General features: G+C 42.3%; 1 protein-coding gene across 1 annotated transcript in view; it reads right to left on the bottom strand.

The window, feature by feature from the left end:
• LOC138961176 (E3 ubiquitin-protein ligase rnf213-alpha-like) overlaps positions 1-22,956 on the bottom strand; it is a 111,739-nt gene that overhangs the window by 22,331 nt on the left and 66,452 nt on the right. Inside the window, exons 58-87 of the mRNA XM_070332776.1 lie at positions 22,422-22,555; positions 21,877-22,072; positions 21,241-21,471; positions 20,510-20,744; positions 20,068-20,209; positions 19,429-19,775; positions 18,939-19,105; positions 18,286-18,510; positions 17,593-17,903; positions 17,161-17,281; positions 16,721-16,821; positions 16,013-16,204; positions 15,597-15,737; positions 15,338-15,448; positions 13,661-13,808; positions 12,894-13,189; positions 12,344-12,464; positions 11,760-11,876; positions 11,236-11,346; positions 10,761-10,811; positions 9,522-9,719; positions 8,961-9,054; positions 8,669-8,703; positions 7,998-8,107; positions 7,601-7,754; positions 6,104-6,281; positions 2,423-2,511; positions 2,025-2,082; positions 1,431-1,645; positions 906-1,041 (exon numbers count right to left, since the gene is read on the bottom strand). Coding sequence (XP_070188877.1) covers positions 906-1,041; positions 1,431-1,645; positions 2,025-2,082; positions 2,423-2,511; positions 6,104-6,281; positions 7,601-7,754; positions 7,998-8,107; positions 8,669-8,703; positions 8,961-9,054; positions 9,522-9,719; positions 10,761-10,811; positions 11,236-11,346; positions 11,760-11,876; positions 12,344-12,464; positions 12,894-13,189; positions 13,661-13,808; positions 15,338-15,448; positions 15,597-15,737; positions 16,013-16,204; positions 16,721-16,821; positions 17,161-17,281; positions 17,593-17,903; positions 18,286-18,510; positions 18,939-19,105; positions 19,429-19,775; positions 20,068-20,209; positions 20,510-20,744; positions 21,241-21,471; positions 21,877-22,072; positions 22,422-22,555 — 4,765 coding nt within the window. The remainder of the gene's footprint in view (positions 1-905; positions 1,042-1,430; positions 1,646-2,024; positions 2,083-2,422; positions 2,512-6,103; positions 6,282-7,600; positions 7,755-7,997; positions 8,108-8,668; positions 8,704-8,960; positions 9,055-9,521; positions 9,720-10,760; positions 10,812-11,235; positions 11,347-11,759; positions 11,877-12,343; positions 12,465-12,893; positions 13,190-13,660; positions 13,809-15,337; positions 15,449-15,596; positions 15,738-16,012; positions 16,205-16,720; positions 16,822-17,160; positions 17,282-17,592; positions 17,904-18,285; positions 18,511-18,938; positions 19,106-19,428; positions 19,776-20,067; positions 20,210-20,509; positions 20,745-21,240; positions 21,472-21,876; positions 22,073-22,421; positions 22,556-22,956) is intronic.

Here is a 22,956-nt window from a genome sequence, read left to right on the forward strand (position 1 = left end):
CCCAAGTGAGAAAGACTGAGAGTGTGTTCTTTCTTTCTTTATACGAATACGAATACGAATACTTTATTATCTCATACAGAGAAATTTCAGTGTGGTGCACATTAAAAGACAAAACAAATAATAAGACAACAGATAAAAATACCATACGAAGCATACTACACTCGCGCACGCATATGTACACTAACAGGAATAGTAACAGGGGTGTTTAACGTCGTTTTCAACCACGAAGGTTATATCGCGACGAGGGAAAGGGGGGAGATGGGATAGCGGAAAGGGGGGAGATGAGATAGAGCCACTTGTTAAGTGTTTCTTGTTCACAAAAGCACTAATCAAAAAATTGCTCCAGGGGCTTGCAACGTAGTACAATATATGACCTTACTGGGAGAATGCAAGTTTCCAGTACAAAGGACTAAACATTTCTTACATACTGCTTGACTAAAATCTTTACAAACATTGACTATATTCTATACAAGAACCACTTAACAAGGGTAAAAGGAGGAACAGAATCCGTTAGTCGCCTCTTACGACATGCGGGGTGCAGAGAAATAAGGATGTGGAAAAGAAGACTTTTGGTAAGTGAAATAAAGGTGATGGATCCAGTCAGGTAGAAATAAGACAACAAGAAAAGAATTGGAAAACTGCAGGGAATAGCAGGGAGAGTTTTCTTGGAAGGAAATATAGGTGAAAGGACTGGTAAGGCAGAAATAAGACAAAAGAAGAGAAGTAAAGGAGTGGGGTAGCTTAGTATAAACACTCCCGCCGCGTGAAGGCGACCCCATGGGAGCCTGAGAGTGTGTCTCGGGGTGTGAAGGGAGTGAATACTGAAGTCTTGGTCTACAAATCAAAAGCAAACACTGCACTATGGTCTCTTACTAAGTCTCAGAATGCAACGCAAAATGACTGACCTTTCCTGCGCATGACCTTGGCCACAGTGAGAGTGGCGGCCTCAGCTCTGTCCAGACGACGGTGAAGCTGCATCATCAGACGTCTCTGTCCTGCTAGGATTGATGGCACGTAGTGCAGCGCATAGATGATATGACGCTGCAACATGGTAGGAAAATTAAAATCATGGGTAAAAAAAAAAAAAAGACTGCTTAAATTAAAGCAAATTGTTTGTATGAACTATTCTGCATGCAAACTGTACAATGTGCTATCAGAAGTCTGCAAAGAGGGCTGATGTTCCTAATTTTTTGTCTCCGTCTGTCTGTCATATGTCCTGTTCTGCATGTTGTTCCATAAAAGCCTCTTAATTCTTCCTCCTCCTCCTCCCACTCAGACAACCAAAAAAGAGAGGCATCAAGCCAACACGAAATGAAACAAATATGACTCATTGAGCCAGGTAGGCAGCACTAACACACCATTTTTGTGCTGACAATTAATTTAGAACCTAATCAAACGGAGAGCAATCAGAATCTTCATGATTCACTGACCTCAGCCTTGAAGAGCCTGATGACTTGGAACTTGTCCTTCATGCATTGTCTGCTTTCCACCTGCAGGTAGAAATGACGGAAAAAGTGTTCCACGGTGATGCGAGGCCTGTAGCGCCACACGGCAGCCACATTCCCAAGGTCAGAGAGGCCAAGGTCATTTGGTCCGCCTGCCACTTCGTCCATCTCGTACACCATGTTGAGCAGTGCGCTGTCACCTTCATAGAAGCAAAAGTAACTCCATATGTTAATATAATCACTTTTAACACACCTTTTCTTTTGTAATCTAATTTAAAAGGACTATTTCATTAAAAAAAAATTATGACAAAGGTGATCAAATAGAAATAATCACATCTTCATTCAGCAATTCAGGAATATGCTGTCACTTGCCAAAAAGCAAAAACTGAATAATTTTAAACACACATCAAAAACATTGATCCAGTCGCAGTTAGTGCAAAATCATCATCTGAGTAAAAAACTCTCCTTCACAAAGGAAATTGTGAGAAAAAAAGTGACTTTATCATACAAAACTAAGAGATTTCAAATTCGCCAAAACAATACCAAATGTTTTCTGAATTAAACTAGAGAATGTCCTACCTTGTCGTTTGTCTGCCACAATGACTCTGTTGCCTCTTGTCACCACGTTTTCAACTCCCTGAAACAACACAAACTTAAATATCATTCACTGTTTTTTTAACAACTACCAACAAATCACTCCTTCAATGTAGCAGACTGTCACCAGAGTTGACTGTTGTGTTGCATGTTGTTTGACTACACTGACCCCAGAACAGTTACAGTACTGTAGTACCTGTGATGAGAGGACACCCTTGGAGCCAGCTAAATTTGTCCATACATTACAGGTGTCCGCTAGTGGGACGATTCCTTTCATCAGAGGGGCCTCGAACTTCCAAAGAAGTTCTGGTGTCTTTCTATTTAGAGAAGTGACCAGAAGTCATTATATTAAAGGCAACTAGAACGCAAATGGCAATATGTACCTGTATTGTTGTATGCATAAAGTTCAGAGCAAAATCCTTTTCCCACTTCAGCCGTTCTTCCTTCGTAGCCAGCGTGACAGGTTGTGCAACTGAAAAACAACAACTGAATGATATGATGCTAGCCCAAAAGAACAAACAGAAAGTAGGAACTGAAGAGTGGTTTTGATACACAATATAACAAGTCGCGTAAGGCGAAAATACAACATTTAGTCAAGTAGCTGTCGAACTCACAGAATGAAACTGAACGCAATGCAACGCAGCAAGACCGTATACTCATAGCATCGTCAGTCCACCGCGCACGGCAAAGGCAGTGAAATTGACAAGAAGAGCGGGGTAGTACTTGCGCTGAGAAGGATAGCACGCTTTTCTGTACCTCTCTTCGTTTTAACTTTCTGAGCGTGTTTTTAATCCAAACATATCATATCTATATGTTTTTGGAATCAGGAACCGACAAGGAATAAGATGAAGGTGTTTTTAAATTGATTTGGACAATTTAATTTTGATAATAATTTTTATATTTTTAATTTTCAGAGCTTGTTTTTAATCCAAATATAACATATTTATATATTTTTGGAATCAGAAAATGATAAAGAATAAGATGTACGTAAATTTGGATCGTTTTATAAAAAAAATATTTTTTTTACAATTTTCAGATTTTTAATGACCAAACTCACTCATTAGTTTTTAAGCCACCAAGCTGAAATGCAATACCAAACCCCGGCCTTCGTCGAAGATTACTTGACCAAAATTTCAACCAATTTGGTTGAAAAATGAGAGCGTGACAGTGCCGCCTCAACTTTCACGAAAAGCCGGATATGACGTCATCAAAGACATTTATCAAAAAAATGAAAAAAACGTATGGGGATTTCATACCCAGGAACTCTCATGTCAAATTTCATAAAGATCGGTCCAGTAGTTTAGTCTGAATCGCTCTACACACACACAGAGACAGACAGACAGACAGACACACACACACACACACATACACCACGACCCTCGTCTCGATTCCCCCCTCTACGTTAAAATATTTAGTCAAAACTTGACTAAATATAAAAACATACGACAGCGATTTACCCCGAAAATCGACTTCGCTAATATTTTGCTAATATTAAATTTTAGTCTGTGAAATGTTTAGAGTGTGTTGAAACCGGACTGACTTTATGATACAGTGGTACCTCCCTTTACGACCCCTCTCTTTTACGGGTCCCTCAATATTACGACCGACTTTTCTCTGACAGATTTTTTCTCCTTCTTTGTCTTAGTATTTCTCACCTCCATATTACGTCCCCCTCTCTAATACGAGATACGACCGTCCATGCGTGGACTTATAACGACTTTTCCCAAAATGATCACGGGGTTGGTTTACTCTAACTTATATCTCCAGTCGAGTGAGTAAGCTATACAGACACAAACACGTGCTGAAATCCTGTCCGTGTACATCACTTCGGCACGCTAACGGCTGAAGCCATGGTTTTTGGCTCACGTAAGTGTAGCCTATGTGATGCTAACTTTTGTCTGTCTGTGCGTGCGTGCGTGCGTGCGTATGTATGTATGTCTGTGGTAGAAACTTTAACATTTGACTGAACACCGAAATTTTGTCGCTGCCCTACACGCCACCAGGCGTGAAAGGCAGTAAGTAAGTAAGAACACCGAAATACTAACTTTACCTGGTTATTATTCAAGCAACAGCTTCAAAGTATTGAAGCAATGATCAACATTTCGTCGGCACGTATGTAGTTAAAGTGTGTATCCAAAGAAAACGGGTGGTGGGGGGTTTTGGGGGGGTAAAAACAGCTGACTGGTTTGTGTCGTGTGTGGTATGTAGACCAGGTCAGGGGTCAAGGTTAGGTCAGATCGCGTGAAGGATTGTGGTATAGATCCAGTTATCACCGAGGTGCAGTTTGCCGATTCGGAGAAGACGACTCATGATTTCACATTGTTCGGTTTCGTAGCTCCAGAAAAATAGATAAAGAAGATACTAAAGGAGATTTCCTACAGGTTAATCTGCACAGCGTGTTTCCAGTGTCTGCGTGAGGAAGCGCTGTCGAAAGCGCAGTGTCGATCTGGCCATCTGGCAGTCGTGTCCCCGTAAGTGAAGGCTACAGACAGACAGATCTAGATCTAGTGTTTTGCACTCTTGCACCGTGTCACCTATGCTTACTGTGTGTGTGTATGTGTGACGGAATGATTGAGTTTGTGTTACTGTTTGTCGATTTCTTACGTGAGCCTTGAAGGCTTCGCCTCTTGTTTGTTTCTATTTTAGGTCATTACTTTATTTTGAATAGATAAAGGTCATTCGCCAGATGTCTGTTTCATTTTGCAAAGAATTGTGCAGGAACTCCTACCTTTTAAACACGCAAAGTTACAGAAACGTTATGAAAGTAATCTGAACATCGAACCAAAACCAAAAGTTGTGGTGACGTCATGAAATTTTCCGATGTACGTATGCAAAGCGCGTGTAAACATTTTCGGTCTAGCTAACAATGGCGGCCAACGAACATGGGTTTTGAAATCTGGAACTGTTCTTGGTTTTCCCCAATCCGTGACCGAATGACGCGATATACAACCACGTGTTAGTTTGAATCAATAAATTCTCCTCAGAATCCCGTCAGTGAAGTTTGAAGGTGATTAGTGGAGTGTCCTAAATTGCTCAACTCTGTGGACAGTCCGTAGTGCAGTTGTCCCTTGAATGAGTGAGTCAAGTTTCATCGTGAAAACTGACGCTTTTGGCTACAATTTTACATCAGTTTTAACACATTGCCGCGGTTCTTATTCATTTTGTTCCTTGCATTTGGGACACTTTTCTTTGTTTTTAACCAAATCGTTGCTGGGTATCGTATGACTATGATTAGTAGCTGGTATCGACATCGATGTGAATGTTGTGGGACCGCATGCTTTCGTTCGACCTCAGTTTGTTTATTTCAAACCTTAACCCACGAGTAGTTACGGGGCTTGATTAAACAAGCAAGAAAACTGTGTGGGTAATTAATTGAATTAGGAAACATGTTACCATAATCGTTTAAGGAAAGAATAACATTACTTTGTGGGCGGCATCAATCAAAACGCCAATGTCATTCCTGATCATTGACGTACCCGGACATAACAAAACAATCCTCCATGTTACGACCCCTCCATATAATGACCGAATTTCGGTTACATTTTCAAAGTCGTTAGACAGAGGTACCACTGTACAAAAATTTGAATATGATGACATGCCAAGAATCATATAACCGTTGGTTGGGTAACTGAATGGGGTATCTGAGCTATCAATTACAATCACAGGACCTACGTTGTAAGTGGTATTAATCCCTGGTTTACATTTGTTGTAATGATGTGTTTCTTTGTATTATTGTAACATGTCTATCCAATATGGCTGGAAATTGCGTAATTACACAACGTTTTAGTAGCCTAAAATTATATCAGTTTCCCAATTTGCATGAGCATATTTCCTGAAACATCCAAGCGATTTCAAGAAAAAAATGACACAATGCAGAACAGAGTACACACTATTACATATCAAACATTTAAAACAATTGAAAGGACAAGGTATGATCAGACCATAGTTTAAGGACAAGATATGATAGGACCACTGTCAAAGAATATGAGATCAACACAGACACACATATTCTCTCTCTCTCTCTCTGCTGTACCACAGAAACCTAAGTACAAAAATGTACACACCCATCTTCACAGTGACAAAGAGGTGACACAGCTGGTGCAGAACGAGGTAGACGTCATCAGCACTGCGCCCCAGCACTCTCTGCAACACCTGTATGTCATGACGCAGATGGTCCCAGTAGAACTGACACACCTCATCAGCTCCAACTCTTGGTTGTGTCATGCCAGCAACTTGATCTCTCTAAATACGACACACACACACAAAATGTTGACATTATTTCCCAAGAAGAATTACGAAACATATGACTCTTGGTTGTGTCATATTAGCTGATGCTGATACTGACTGATGCCACAAAAACACAAAATGTCCATCACTAAATCATGCTCAGGAGAGGCTGATGAGCACACTCACAATAGACATACTACAAACAGACAGTAGGGAGAGAAGAAAAGCAGTACATTGCTTAACCTACCATTTGCTGGTGGCCAGCTATAAAGCAGCATGAGTGAGGAACCTGACAGCACATTTCACAACTAGTAGACTAAACAAGTCGCGTAAGGCGAAAATACAATATTTAGTCAAGTAGCTGCCATTTTTCAGCAAGACCGTATACTCGTAGCATCGTCAGTCCACCGCTCATGGCAAAGGCAGTGAAATTGACAAGAAGAGCGGGGTAGTAGTTGCGCTAAGAAGGATAGCACGCTTTTCTGTACCTCTCTTTGTTTTAACTTTCTGAGCGTGTTTTTAATCCAAACATATCATATCTATATGTTTTTGGAATCAGGAACCGACAAGGAATAAGATGAAAGTGTTTTTAAATTGATTTCGACAATTTAATTTTGATAATAATTTTTATATATTTAATTTTCAGAGCTTGTTTTTAATCCGAATATAACATATTTATATGTTTTTGGAATCAGCAAATGATGGAGAATAAGATAAACGTAAATTTGGATCGTTTTATAAATTTTTATTTTTATTTACAATTTTCAGATTTTTAATGACCAAAGTCATTAATTAATTTTTAAGCCACCAAGCTGAAATGCAATACCGAACCCCGGGCTTCGTCGAAGATTACTTGACCAAAATTTCAACCAATTTGGTTGAAAAATGAGGGCGTGACAGTGCCGCCTCAACTTTCACGAAAAGCCGGATATGACGTCATCAAAGACATTTATCAAAAAAATGAAAAAAACGTTCGGGGATTTCATACCCAGGAACTCTCATGTCAAATTTCATAAAGATCGGTCCAGTAGTTTAGTCTGAATCGCTCTACACACACACACACGCACGCACGCACGCACACACACACGCACATACACCACGACCCTCGTTTCGATTCCCCCTCGATGTTAAAATATTTAGTCAAAACTTGACTAAATATAAAAAAAAAGAGAGATTGGTAAAGCAGTGTATCTCCACAAACCTGTGCAGGGTTGCTGGCGGCCAGGTATAGTGCAGCGTGAGTGAGGAACCTGAGGACAGCACACTCCACAACTAGCAGACTTAATGCATACATACATGTAAGTTAGGGAACCAAAAGGTGTGGTGTGACAAACCTGTGCAGGGTTGCTGGCAGCCAGGTATAGTGCAGCGTGAGTGAGGAACCTGAGGGCAGCACACTCCACGGCTGACAGCTGTCTCTCTGGTACAGACTCCATCCCTCTCTGCCCTGCTGATCCCAGGATGTGACCCTGTTGAGTCTGGTCAGCACTAGACAAAAACATTAAAACACAAAAGATGAACTGTGTAACTTACAATTAATAAAGCTGTATATGCCTGGCGCAACAGCTTCAACATGTACAATAATATGCATCATAATTCATGTGCATTTTGGGCAATGCTCTGACATTAAAATGTTTGTGTTCATTTTCACCCATTAACAGTCAAAGTATACATGCATCACTTTGTTACAAAATTCATACCAAAAAAAGTTTAATGTGAACTTTTACTCACTTGACTTTGTTCAGTTCCGTATTGCCTTGATGTACCTGGTTGTAGGCTACACCTCCAATTTGCTGACCGCAAATATTGCACCTGGCATTCACCTGCACTGGTCGCCCACACTGGAGAGGGCAAATAAACAAACAAATATATAAATAGAATAGTTCCTACACAGCTCATGATTACCAAGATCTACATAAACAATCTCCTACTTTCAAGACAAGATGCAAATCAAAACAGGCCAACGAAACAAGAAGAAAGGAAGACATAAAAAAAAATACCATATAATTACAACAGAACCTTTGTGCACAAAAATGAACAGGAGACCAGGACGTCAGAGATATGCTCAGAAATTAAATTAAAACTAACTCCTTTTTTTTAAAAAAAAACCCGATGAATAATGAAAGAAAAGCCAGAAGAGAGGGCAAAAGAAACGGAAGGAAAAAATAAAGAAAGACAACATCAGCAAACAAAAGACCGATGAAATGAGAAATATTGAAAGATCTCATAATCATGCAATGCAAATTTCTAAGCATTTAATAATCAAAGCAAATAATTCTTGCCAAAAGACATAATACTGTAGGTTGTGACTAACAAACTGATTGCTAAAGCCTAAAGCATGTTGTGGTTCTTGAAAGGTAGGGGTTACGAAGGTAAGAATTAAGGCAAAGAGGCAAACTTACATCTCCAACAAGGTATCTGTGACCATTTGGACAACCTGCAACAAGAGAAGTCAGGCATATAATTTATATCAACTGATGCTTTTGTAAAGACTTCTATCAACTTACTTCCAATAAATGAATACATTTAAAATTTAAAAATAAAATAAAATAAGCAGCATAAAAGTCTAGCGTCAAGTGATAAACACCTTATTTGAAAAATAATTTGTCTGTGCACTTTGTTCTCAATCAAGAGAGACTGATTGTCACACAATGTCATAACATTGATAAGATGTGAGCTCTATGTACAACTCACTCCATAGAGTGGGGGGTCCATATTGTTCACTGGGACTGACCCCCTGGAGAATGTCAGCAAGGTTGTCTTGTGGCATGGTGGGTAGAAACGATTTCTGCAATGAAAAAAGACACAGAGCCCATGTGTATTGCTTCAGTAGTAAAATTGACATTAAAAGTCCTACGTTTTTTTGCCATTAAGGACTTGAGTGTTTGTCCGCTTTTCAATGTATGGCTTCAACTTGCATCACAGGGGTGACCGTTGTAAAGCTACAACTTGTGAAAACTTTACCAGAATGATAATTATACAATTCACAAATGAAAAACACACCCATACACCAAGCTAATACAGAGTACAGACACAGACTCTTCCTCTCTAACACACACACACACACACACACACACACACACACACACACACACACACACACACACACACACACACACACACACACACACACACACTCTCTCTTTCTCTCTCACACACACACACACACACAAAAACACACACACAAACTCTCTCTCTCTCTCCTCTCTCTATAGACAGCTGTCTGAAATTCACAAACTCTCCACTCAAACCTACCGCCATGTCAGCAGCCCTGAAGACCAGGACAGACAGTGGGTGCATCAGGTGAGAGCGGTATGCACCAGGCCTCAGCACCAGGTACAGGTGTGTCAGCAGGCACACCAAACTCTGCTCTCCCAGGTCCTGGTCAGGCTTCACACACAGCGGTGACGCAACTTCTCCCAGCTGGTTCTCACACAGCTGCTGAGCCAGTTCCTGGAATAGAGTACAGCGGAAAATGCAGTGCACAAAATTACATTTGCATCCCCCCCCCCCCCCCCTTCCTCTTCAAATTTTTCAAAGCAAACCCAAACTAGTTATTCTGGCCCCCTCGTGAATTACTTTTTGTATCACTAAAATAGTCAAATCTTCCATGGCGACAAAATCAAACAAATAGTTGCCCATTGCAACCACCCCAAAGGATCCCTGCAGTTGACTTTATTTCTATATATTTCACTTTTCCATAGCAACCACCTGTCTATATCGACCACTTTTGGTTGGTCCCTTGGGTGGTCATTATAGACAGGTTTGACACAACCAGAAATCATCTGCAGTCAAGCGCTTAGAACTGTACCCACGGAATACGCGCTATATAAGCTTCCTATTGATTGATTGATGGAAGTCGTTTCTGGGTGGACTGGGTGGCCGAGTGGTAACGCACTTGCGCTCAGAAGCGAGAGGTTGTGAGTTTGACCCTGGGTCAGGGCGTTAGCAATTTTCTCCCCCCTTTCCTAACCTAGGTGGTGGGTTCAAGTGCTAGTCTTTCGGATGAGACGAAAATCCGAGGTCCCTTCGTGTACACTACATTGGGGTGTGCATGTTAAAGATCCCACGATTGACAAAAGGGTCTTTCCTGGCAAAATTGTATAGGCATAGATAAAAATGTCCACCAAAATACCCGTGTGACTTGGAATAATAGGCCGTGAAAAGTAGGATATGCGCCGAAATGGCTGCAATCTGCTGGCCGATGTGAATGCGTGATGTATTGTGTAAAAAATTCCATCTCACACGGCATAAATAAATCCCTGCGCCTTGAATATGTGCGCGATATAAATTGCATAAAATAAAAATAAAAAAATAAAAAAATAAATCCCTGCGCTTTGAACTGTACCCACGGAATACGCGCGATATAAGCCTCATATTGATTGATTTCTGAGATTACTCTCATCTTCACAGAAGACATAGTGTGTACCAACAGAAACAACACATTCGTACTCTAAATTTCCACCATGAAGGATAAAAAGATTGTAGTCTCACCTTGTCATACACAGTGCCACAGTCTTGAACAAACGCCTTCACAGTGTCAACCTAATAGGAGGAAAAGCAAACAAAAACGTTTTTAAGCATACCAAAACAGAGATGATGAAACATGCAGAGCAAACCAATGCATAATGAAAGCAACACACTGCTAACTTCAGTCATCTGAGTAGCCCTATCTTCGAAGCAAAACACTTACGTCAAAAAGTCAAGAAGCCACATATTTTCAACCTGCCTCCAGCTTGCAGTTTTACAGTCTTGAGTCCATTGTTGGTAAATACAGTGACTTTTGCCATGCAAGGACACCCTGGGGACCCTACATTGCAGGTGGTCTGTCATGGCAGGTATATTTTGATAGGGATGACATACAAAGGGACAATCAAACATGTCCTTAGTCACAACTGTCCTCTCATCTGAGGGGCCTCACATCCCAGGAACCACTCAATTACAAATCATGAATGGACAAAATTCCCACCATCTTTGCATGAGCCTCTTGAGGGAGGTGTCGCATGACAGACATGGTGACCTCTCTGTGGACAGCCAGCAGTAACAGCACCTCCTTCTCCTCCTTGCTCACTGGCACGCCCTGAAATATCAACATGCAAACCGTCTGTACTTTCTGGACAAAAAAAACCCCACATTCTTCAAAGATCAAGTTCTGACAAACTGCTATGCTAACACAGAAATATGCTGGTTGCACACACACACACACACACACACACACACACGCATATAAAGGTGGCTGGCCTGGACAAAAAATGATGACATGCTAGTGTGCATTCATTCATAACAAATAAAAGGGATTCTAACTAACATGGATTGATACATAAATGTTATGTGTATTTTTAATCAAAATATGAGATCATGACAGTCATTGTTCAGCTCCACCGCCAGCGGAGTCTCGTAGAACAATGCCTGTCTCGATCAGTGTCAAATGTCCTAATTTGATCAAAAATACAAATAAAGTATAATAGCTGGAACATTAGCAGCCAGACAAACCTGCATAACTTGAGTCATTCCATCAGTATCTGAAGTGAGCTTCATCCTAGCCAGTCCATCCCTGACAGTCTTGTAGTGCTGTGAGCAGACAAGGTACCTGTCTGCCACCTCATCCACCTGGAACACATCAACAGAAAAAGACTGAATCCACATATTTTATGACGGTCAACTTTTGCCTAAGTTGGTAACTATGCAATCTCTCATCAACCCATACAAAGTTACAAAGAAAAACAAGCTAAAACTTTCTCATCTACCATAGTTATGCCGCTGAGAACACAATAGGCACTCAATTATTGCCCAATTCACTATAAAACTAGAAAATTCAAAAGTACTTGTTACAACAATCCCTCCGAATCCTGAAAGACACAAACCAGCCAAATATCCATCTAACATCTCAAGCACTTTTCATGCCAACAAAAGAAAAATATTCAACATGACCTGCTAGTTCTAGAGGTCACACGAATCTGAGTAAGGATAAACACCAGATTTTACAGTAGCATAATCACCCAAAGTCACATGAAACAACCTAACTCCCCCGAAATTTACGACATGCATTGCGTGAACTCAAATCTTGATGTACCCACCCTGCCCACAGCCTCTTCAAAGATGATCCAGCTCAGCATTGGTTGCTGTTGTGCCACCTTGGCTAGCGCCATATAGGCCTGAATGCCGTACTCACGACACAGCTGCTTGATCAGGAATTTTCTAGGAGAAAGAGAATGAACTTATGAGCAATTAATGAACAGAAAGAGCGGTAGAAACCATGGGCAGCATATATGTACTAGTTGTGTTGTTAGTACCTGTTTAAAATGAGCAAGAAATTAATTAAGGAACCTAAATCTTTTTCAAACAAGGTCCTTCAATGACAGACATTTTAGGGCACTGATTTGTGATACATTAAGATAAAAACTCTATTTGATCTTACATGCGGTTCAACAAAGATGTCTTTATTCCCAAATGAAATAACTGGAGAAAACACACACACACACACACACACACACACACAACAAACACACACACACACACACGCACACACACACACACACTCTGCCAGCTACCATTCATCACCCACCTGTACAATGTACGCTCTAGCCATCTTCTATGCAAACACACCCACACACATTCATGTCTTACTTCGGCCAGTCCAAGCCACCACCATCACCACACACTGCCTGCATTACGGCCAGCAAATCCTCCAGTTCTTCAGGCACCACTGGCGCCCCTTTGCAGGCCAAAAAAGTGTTGTACAGAATGTGAGCGCAGGCGTCCAAAGCGTAGCGTACAAGACCCAGCGAGTAGAGAGCTGTCAGAAGGGCGGGCGGCTTTTTGAACATCTGACCAACATTGTGGAGAATGGCTGCCAGGGAGAGAAGGCGATCCTCACTTCCCATCTCTGTGCTCGTTAGTGCATCCTGCTCATGGTGCAAGTCCTGCCATTGATGGAATAGAATGTTATCTAACGATTCACGCAAGTCTTATGTACACTGCCGATTCCTCAGACCCGAGGATCAATGGGAAGAAAGGGGCAACATGCCCTCTAGTGACTAAGTAGGCCGATTATTGAATGACACAATCTGGCACACACTGCTGCCATGTCAGTACGGGAATCAACATTTCGATATCGTCATGGAATGTTGGCGTAACTCCATTCTACGAGTCTTTGTGCTTAAGACTAAGTTAATCATTCTCCATGAGAAATATTCTCTTAAATACGATTGACAATACAATTTAACATTCTTTTATCTTTCTATCGTTACCAAGAACGCATATAAACACTATTTCATAATAAAAATAATGATTTTGATCCTTCTGAAAAGCTGTTTAAAACGATTTACGCCAAAATTCCATGACCTCGATTTAATTAAATGACGAATCATTAGTGAACTGCCTTTCCCTCTCACCTCCCTGCAGTGAATGATAAGAAGACTGAACTCCAAGAGAGTTGGAGCTCCTGAAGACGCAGTGGGTGCAGCCAACTTTGCCTGCTGTTCCACCAGCTGTTGTGTGTTCCTCAGAAACTCATCCAGGTAACCATGCACTTCTTTCTCACTGTAACATAAGATCACATCACGGTCATGAGTGCTCATTCAGAAGCTGTATGTACGGCTGTGCATGAACCCAGGACTCACTGCTGCTATACCTAAAGCCTGTCCTTAACTGGGCCAAGTCGACTACGCGAAGTATACTTCGCGAAGCTGGCCACACGAAGCTCAAACTCAGGGAGTCCCACATCATATCATCCCTCGGCACTACCTGCCCCGATGGAATTAACATCCGCCGTTAATTCATTCATCTAAACCTTCCCCCCGCTGTTCCACCTTGTGTGTATGTGTGTGTGTGTGCGTGTGTGTGTCTGTGTGCACGGGTACGTGAGTTTCCTCTTTCGTTCCCATTCATCCCCCCCTCCCCACATTTTGTTTGGTCTACAGACCTCAAAACTGCCGCTTTTCAACTCTAACTTTTTCTTGCCTGTGTTATTGTTGGCTTCCCCTCGAGTAGCTTCCCTTGCTTCTCTGTCTTTGTCATCTGTTGGTTTGTGCAGTGCAGTTGTTTTGTCAGTTATTCTCCTCTTTATCTGTTCTATCGTCTTTCTTCTTCTTTTTTGTGTGTGTACTTTTGTGTTTTTGTGCCTGAAGAAGACCCTTAGGTCGAAACGTCGCTGTTATTCGTTCCGTGTTCGTCATTTTAATGTGAGTACATTGCTTTTTTGTCTCTTTAGCAGGGCGGGGATGTAGCTCAGTCGGTAGCGCGCTGGATTTGTATCCAGTTGGCCGCTGTCAGCGTGAGTTCGTCCCCACGTTCGGCGAGAGATTTATTTCTCAGAGTCAACTTTGTGTGCAGACTCTCCTCGGTGTCCGAACACCCCCGTGTGTACACGCAAGCACAAGACCAAGTGCGCACGACAAAGATCCTGTAATCCATGTCAGAGTTCGGTGGGTTATAGAAACACGAAAATACCCAGCATGCTTCCTCCGAAAACGGCGTATGGCTGCCTAAATGGCGGGGTAAAAAACGGTCATACACGTAAAATTCCACTCGTGCAAAAAACACGAGTGTACGTGGGAGTTTCAGCCCACGAACGCAGAAGAAGAAAAAGAAGTCTCTTTAGCATTGAGTTTTCGGTAAAAAGACTTTGTGAAGTCTTGGCGTAGTCGACTTTGGGCTCAATTAAGGGCCGCCTTAAAGACTGAGGATCTCAAATCCAACAGGAACAGAACAAAATAAATATTCAAACGACTCACCTTGGTCATAAGTAACATGAATAAAAACAAAATGTTCTCCTGTTACATACATGCACACGCACAAAAGTGCTGGATACAAAAGGGAGAAGAACACAGAAAGAGCAAAGCAGAATGTGCAGTGTTTGAAAGTTTGAAAGGAAGGAAGGAAGGAAGGAAGGAAGGAAGGAAGGAAGGAAGGAAGGAAGGAAGGAAGGAAGGAAGGAAGGAAGGAAGGAAGGAAGAAAAGAAAAAAAATAACAGCTAAAAGAAGCATGTACAGCATCACAGATGCTATGCTCACTAGCTGTAGCCTCTGAATGCGAACACACACCTGTGTTTGAGCATGTAAGTACAAACCTGAGTTTGAGCAGCAGTCGCAGCAAGAATGACCTGAGGACAGGTGTGGGATCAATCAGGTCGTCATGCACTGTCATGTGTTTGGTCTGCAGTAGAGTCCTGCCTTTAGACCTGTATGAAAGTTCAGAAAATAACTTTAAAACCTTGCTTCTGTTGAATAATACACACCAAAAAAACAAATCGCAAGCTAATCACTGAGCAGTCTATGAGAATGAGAACTACATAACAGTGATAACAATGATAATAATTTTGCACTGACCTGTGGATGATGTAGCCAAAGATGTGTCTGACAGCCTCTTGTTCTGGAGGCTCCTTGCCAGCAAAACACAGCTGGGACACCACGGCCATCAGGAACCCACTGATCTGTCGCTGGTACCGTCCCAACAGCTCTACTGCTTCCCTGTATGCAGAAAACCAAGGAGTATTACCTTTGTCAATTATGGCGCCGACAGATTTGTGCATCAATCTTTAGGGACATTGTTTGGCATTCGGAAAATGGCAAAAACTCATTAAAAATTGCAAAATAAAATGCATCATTTGGGCTGAATTGTCAAATTATTTTGAGGGTGGGAGTGTCTTAAATTCAATTTGGGTATCTTAAATGGGTAGGGGGGGCGGGTCGTTTGTATAAGAATACCCCTAAAGCACTTGAACTGAAATATACCAGACTTTTACCTGTCTTGGCAGTCGGCAGTGGCAGGGTCAAATGTTTGTGGAATGGGCGTCTTGCACTCAGGGCACTTGGCTTCCTTGCTATCGCCATGGTAACAGTCCCTATAGCAACTGTTGCACAGCAGGTGTTTGCAGGGCAGCTCCACAGGGGCCGATTCAAACTTCTTTTCACAGTAAGTGCAGCTGCCAATTTTACTGAAAGAGAAGGGAAAGTATATGCACTTGTGCATCGAAAATCAAAGACATTATACAAACAATAAATGAGTCTGTGTGTGTGTTTGCACAGATGAATGCGCTGTCTATGCAACCAGTTCATCGCAATCGATGTAGGTTAGAACCTAGGTACATTAGGGATATTTCTGTATTTCCCAGTCAACAATCAGTGCAGACTCTAGTGGACAGAACTGCACCACCCTCATGTGCACTTTGACTTGACTTATTCCTGTAGACTCCCTGTGGAGCATAGGGCCGCCTCATGTGCACATGCATGTACAAAGATCAATACACAGAATCAAAATCCCAAGTTTTCACTGAAAGTCTAGGAACTTGATAACACACATACCTAGCTAGCACACTCTCAAAGATAGTCAAGGTGCCCTTGTGGCAGGCTAAAACACATGCCACTATCCTACACCGAAAACACAAAGGACAAAAGCACCAAGGGGGGCAATGAAAAGGACAGAAATATTGCAAACAGAGAACTCCACCTACCCCAGCAAGCCTCTGATCATGAAGCCGTTAGCATGCTTGAGAAACTTGTCTAACAGTTTTAGTGTCTTTCCTTTCTTCAAGTCTGCGTCATCTTCCAGAAGCTGGAAAGAAGATCAAAGCAACATGTATTGTTGATTAGACCAGACTAAACATAATCTGATAAAATTCAAGAACAGTGTCCCAAAATAACTCTCTGTTCAACAACAGTAAATAGGTCCCTTCAACCTCAACATCAGTTTTGGGAACAAAAAGTTTTTTGTTGTACTTGCAGTCACATTTCCCTCACTGTGAAAACTTTGGGCTACTTTGCCGAAATGACAGCAAAGTTTTCAACAATTAAAAATAAGTTTCCTCATGTTGTCAACTGCCAACATCAAATAATATTACATCCCGGCATACACACAAAATATGGATGCATAAAACAAAAAGAGGTGACTTACAGACCACAGGAGCTGGTACTTGACATGCTCCAGTGCTTTCCGCAGTTTCTCGGCACCCTGCCGCAATGGCCCCACGAAGTCAAAGAACAGTTTTACCGTTGTCATGCGAGTCCACAGATTTCTGTAGTTGAAAAAAAGCATGAATCTTGAACAATTCATTTAAAAGTTTTCAGAGAACTTTCCTATTTTGTCAAGAGATAAAGTAATAATTTGTCAATTGAACATTGGACTTCCCTTCTTTGAGCCATGTGGCGTCCAACTAAATTATCTCCTATTTAGGTGCATGTCCATGACTTGTAAATCAAACAAAATAATAATTTGGACTAAAATGGATCTAACATAAAAGTTACTTGTGTTGTTGACCAAAATATCATTTGTTTCTTCGACCTTATCACTAATGCTCTGCCTCAATGGGTTATGATTGTGTCATACCTGATAGCTCTCAACTGCTGTTTGCACCTGTCTCCATAGGGAAGCGAGTTGGTGGCTCTTTCTTCAACATCCTCTGCTTCCTCCTCCTCCTCCTCATCATCTCCATCTTCTTTTGTCTCTGCCTCTTCTTGCTGTATTCCTCCTGACGGGGCTTGTGGAGCAGGTTCACTGTCACTCAATATCCTAAGAACCGCGGGGGCTACAGTGGTGTAGTGGGCAACCCATTCATTGCAGCCTCTCTCCTCCATGAACTGGCTTGGGCGAGGCTGGAGTTCTTCAACTAGCAGTCGCAGCAAGGCGATGTCTTCTGTCTGTGGTCGAATGAGAACACTCTTTGTTGATGTGACCGTACATTTCCTATATTTACTTACACATGCAAAAACAGACTCAGGCACACAGACACACACACTCAAACATAAAGTAAGAAGATGAACAGATATGAGCCGTGGACCTTCATAGACAGTACAGACCCAGAACAATCATAAACTAGCCAGCAAAAACAGCACAACTGGGAAAACCGACTGGTTCAGTACCACACACAAACACACGCACATAGAATTCCTGGGGTATATTCTTTAACCAAAGAGGACAGAATGTGATTGGTTTCAACATCACTTCATTTTGTATAAGTAAAATAAAAGATTTTGCAGCGTGTTAACGCCCACAGTACATCTACACTTTTGTGCAGCTCACCATCTCATCAGGGACATTGAGCAATTCAGCGCTGGGTCCCGCAGCCCCTACCCTCAGTGCCTCCACAGCGTTCGGCCTGACACCCGACATGTTCAGCACCGCCTGCAGTCGCCCTCGCATCTGTTCCACCAGCAAGTGTAGCGCCACCACACCCCGCCCCAGCCCCAGCTCTACCAGGCTGATGTGTAGCTGTTGTAGGCCTTTCTTTATACACCCACACAGCAACTGTGGACATCATCATCATCATCATCATCATCATCATCATCATCATCATCATCATCACCACCACCACCACCACCACACCCCACCCCAGTCCCAGCTCTACTAGGCTGATGTGTTGCTGTTGTAGGCCTTTCTTTATACACCAACACAGCAACTGTGGACATATCATCATCATCATCATCATCATCATCATCATCATCATCATCATCATCTCCACCACCACCACCACCACACCCCCGTTCCAGCTCTACCAGGCTAGTGCTGCAGCTGTTGTATGCCTATCTTTATACACCCACACAACAACTGTGCACATGTCGTCGTCGTCATCATCATCACCATCACCATCACTATCATCATCATCATCATCATCATCTATCCATTATTCTAACAAAAACATAGTTGTGATAGATATAAGTAGGTAAGCCCCTTACCTTATGCTGTGATGCAGTCAGAGGGAAGGTGAAGTGCAGCAGATCACAGGTGTACATGTCAAACAGGTGTTGCAGGTTGTCGACTTCACTGCTGCCCAGAGCTCTCTGCATACACCTGCCTAGTGTGGATTGTTCCACCACACTGCCTGCCGTGTCCAGCAGATCACCTGCAAAAACAGCAAATTAGTAGCTGCATCTCTTTCGCTGTTTCTATTTTTAAAGTCTGCACCAGTGAAACCATCACAATGACCAGTGCCCAAGCCATTCTAGAAACTCAGAAAGTAACCAGCATGATGCTTGCCTCGCACAGAAACCTGTCGCTCAGTTAATCTGGTAAGTCAAATTTACTTCACAGCATTGTCAGATTATGATACAAACTACAAGCTGAAAGTTTCCATTGAACGTATTTCAACCTGACCCTATGACTAGGTTTACCATACCCTCATAATCTATTCAGCAGGTCACAAAACAAAAAGCGAATATGACCTACCCTGCACATTCTTGGCCCCACAGATGGCGCTGTCCACCAGGTCCCACAGCAGCCAGGAGAAGGGGAGACAAGCAGAGAAAGGGAGAGCAGCGGCCCCTGTGTGGCGCACAGTGAACTCATCAAGCTCGTCCTTTCCCGACACAGACAGCAGCTGCTTGTAGTTGAGCTGACACACACCTTGCAGCACGCCCAGCCACAGCTGCCCCACCCACTCAGGTGTGGCAGTGTCCTGGGTGGAGTTGTGAGCGTCATAGATAATGTCTAGGTTGTGGTTGGTATCCAGGTAGGCGATGGAACCAGAAAGTGCTGGCACTACTTTGTTTTCCATGTACTGCATCCACGCACGCCTGACAAATAGTAAAGGACTTCCAATAACACCAGAAATTGTGAAGAATAAGTTTAACGTTCCTGATGGATTCTCAGGAATGTTGATGATACACATTTGCATACATGCTTAAAAGTTACTGACAGATGTTTTATAGTCAAACACACACATGCACTCACACACACACACACATACACTTCACAAGATATTAACCCTGAACCCCAAAATTAGCTCAACCCAAAAACTCTGAAAGAAGACAGCTCAAAGCTCTTCATATACATGTATCTTGAAGTTTTGACATACAATGTACACACCTGAAAGTTCCCGCTTTCTTGACAGAATCCAGTCGGGCAGCCTCCTTGGACAGCCAGCGCTCTGCTTCGTACGCAGTCTGCTCCTTTTCTCTCAGAATGCTGCCAACAAGCTTGTGCAGTCCAGAAAAGAAATCAGGATTGTCTGCACACAGAGCGAGACAAAAAACTTTATGATAGAAAGCCTGCAGCCTGAAAATGACTGTTTGTTGAAGGTTTTAGAAAACGCTACTGAAGACTTTAAAATAAGCATTATATGCTTGAGTTAGTTATCCTAAAAACTATGTATTGTTTTTGTCATGATAATAATTGACTAAAGTTTTGTTTAAACCAACAACTTTCTACATTTAAAATGTCACATTCTTCAACCAAATCCCTTCCCCTCTGCAGTCAGAATAAAGTAAAAATATCTTGAGTAATAAATAAAAAATACTAAGACACCAACCATCCATGAGCCGCAGCAGAACGGTGATGCGATGCGTAGCACGGTGTGCTGCACTGTCTTCAGCGTCTCTGACCAGGGCTACAGCTGCCTGAATGCTGGTGATGAAGAGGTGCCTGACGTACTGGGGGTCAAATCCATGAGGCTGTGGCATCTCCCAGTCTGCGGCCGCTGTGTGCGTGGAGGGGCTGATCGCTGGGTCCACGTGTACGTGGACTTCACTCAAGTCCACCTCCATCTGAAGGATATGAATGCATTAAGAAAACAAGTAATGAAGTATGATTGAAAAATTCATTTGTAGCAGAAATGAACATGTTGGTACAAGTTGAAAAGAAAACTCAAGTAATAAAAGGAAGTTTGTAATTTTACGTGTGTGGTGATGAAAACATCATCTGGCAACGGCAATGGTTAGTTGATCAGACCCAGAGTGACCAATACTTAGTGCATTCGATTCAGCAGGGGAGGTTCTAGGAAATCTTGCTATCTGGGTCCTATCCGTATTTTTTTGCAAGGAACATCAAAACTAAGAAGTATTTGAACGCCAATTTTCCTTTGGATGTCAGTGAAAAACAAAATGACGCAAATAGGAAGGATGACGAAAGAATGGAATAAAATCATGTACTCTCAGACTTCAGAAAAGGAGTCAAATCCTCCAAAACTGACAGGAATGCCAGTCTAGTGAAAGACTGTAGTTTTTTCATCAAACTTCCACAAGGTATGAAATCTCCACCAACCTGTTCAGGATCTCTGTTCTCTTCACGCTCTGCCACTTCTTCCCAGCTCATGAGGTCTTCATTTGCAGCATTGTTGGTGTTAACATTCAACTGTTGCTGGTTTAGGTTTCCTGGGAACGCCGACGCCATGATGAGCTGGGCAGGAGTGTGTGACTGCAGGAGGGTGATGGGGGGAAGTGGGCGGTCTGTGGCTCGCAGGTCATCAATGTGCAGGCAATGCCAGTTGCCTCCCTGGGCAGAATAGAAAGAAAGCAAATTGATCACTTGTTGACAAGGTACATGCCTGTGTTTCCTGAAGATGAATCGTTAGATCTTGGAAGAGATACAGAGTTCAGAACAAAGAGATTAGGTGGGTACGGTACATTATACCTAAAACATCAATGTGTACACTAGACTGTGTGTCTGCCTTTCAAGGATTTACGAATTCAACAGAAAACACATATCATGCTGCAAGGTTTACAAAAGCTACCAGCGGATGTTGCAACTATTTTCAGAAGTGGAGATAAATTCAAATGCACACAATTATATTTCCATCTAAACACACCATGCAGAAGTCAAAATAACTCCAACTCTCCAGAAGTTACAGAAACTTCATATTTGGTGAGGAAACATAACTCTTATTTTCATTCTACCCACCAGGAATCCGGTGAAGCAGGCGCCAGCGATGCATGGCAGCTGGATGATGAAGACCACATGATGTTGCCTGGAGTCGGGCGGTCGCAGGTCCTGCATGCAGTACTGGGCACACTTGATCAGATTCTGGTTCAAGTCCCCGCTGTCACACTGCACTAGCAGCAGCTTCTGGCCCTCCTGGTTGTCAGTGAAGAACAGTCTGGAATGCAAGATGAATGCACACCTTAGTAAACTGACTTTGTCAAATCTAATGTGCCTTGAAGAACAGTTGGGAACACAGCAACACGCAAGAAAGTTGCAGCGCACCTGTATCTGAATATTTTACACTAAAACATTACCTTTGTTGGATTGAGAAATAAAATTGCCTCTAAAACTTCTTTTAGTTGTTTCAAACGATATTTCCTGGATGACCACACACCATGCCAAGACACAATAATCTAAAATATACACAACTACAACTAGGATGAATCTTCAAGAAAACTGTGTAAGCTTTTAACCCAACATTCAACAGTTGTTCATAACGGCGAGACAACTTTGACAACATGTACCTGAGCTGTTGACAGAACTGCTGCTCGGTGTCAAAGGCCTGCAGGGACAGCAGGGTGATGGAGCTGACGCCTGGCAGACTCTCACACAGCTCCACTCTCTCTTGTTCCGTCAGCAGCTTGGAGTGGGTCGTCACCTGTACAGACACATGCTTATCTTCGGATGCTGTTTAGGTGAGTATTCAGTTGGAACATTAAAGACTTATGACAAAAACAAGCATTGAGAATAAGAAACAGGAGGATGGGACTTTTCTTTGTTATACTCCTCTACCAAAGTGTTGACTAGGCCAAAGCAACTACGCATGCATGTCACAAACAGAATTCATCATCTGGCGCATTCTCAAAGAGGACTAGACTAGAAAAACCAACACAAAAATAGGGACTACCCACCAGAAACTGTGTCCATGAAGATCAGCCTGACAACCCAAATCGGTATGGCATATGCCGTCCACAAGCTACAGAAATTGTACATTCCTCATACATTTTACCGACAACCTACAGCGCACGGCAACATTTGCGCGAAGAACCGGCGTTTCCA

Source organism: Littorina saxatilis, linkage group LG3, assembly GCF_037325665.1.
Source record: "Littorina saxatilis isolate snail1 linkage group LG3, US_GU_Lsax_2.0, whole genome shotgun sequence".
Lineage (NCBI taxonomy): Eukaryota > Metazoa > Mollusca > Gastropoda > Littorinimorpha > Littorinidae > Littorina > Littorina saxatilis.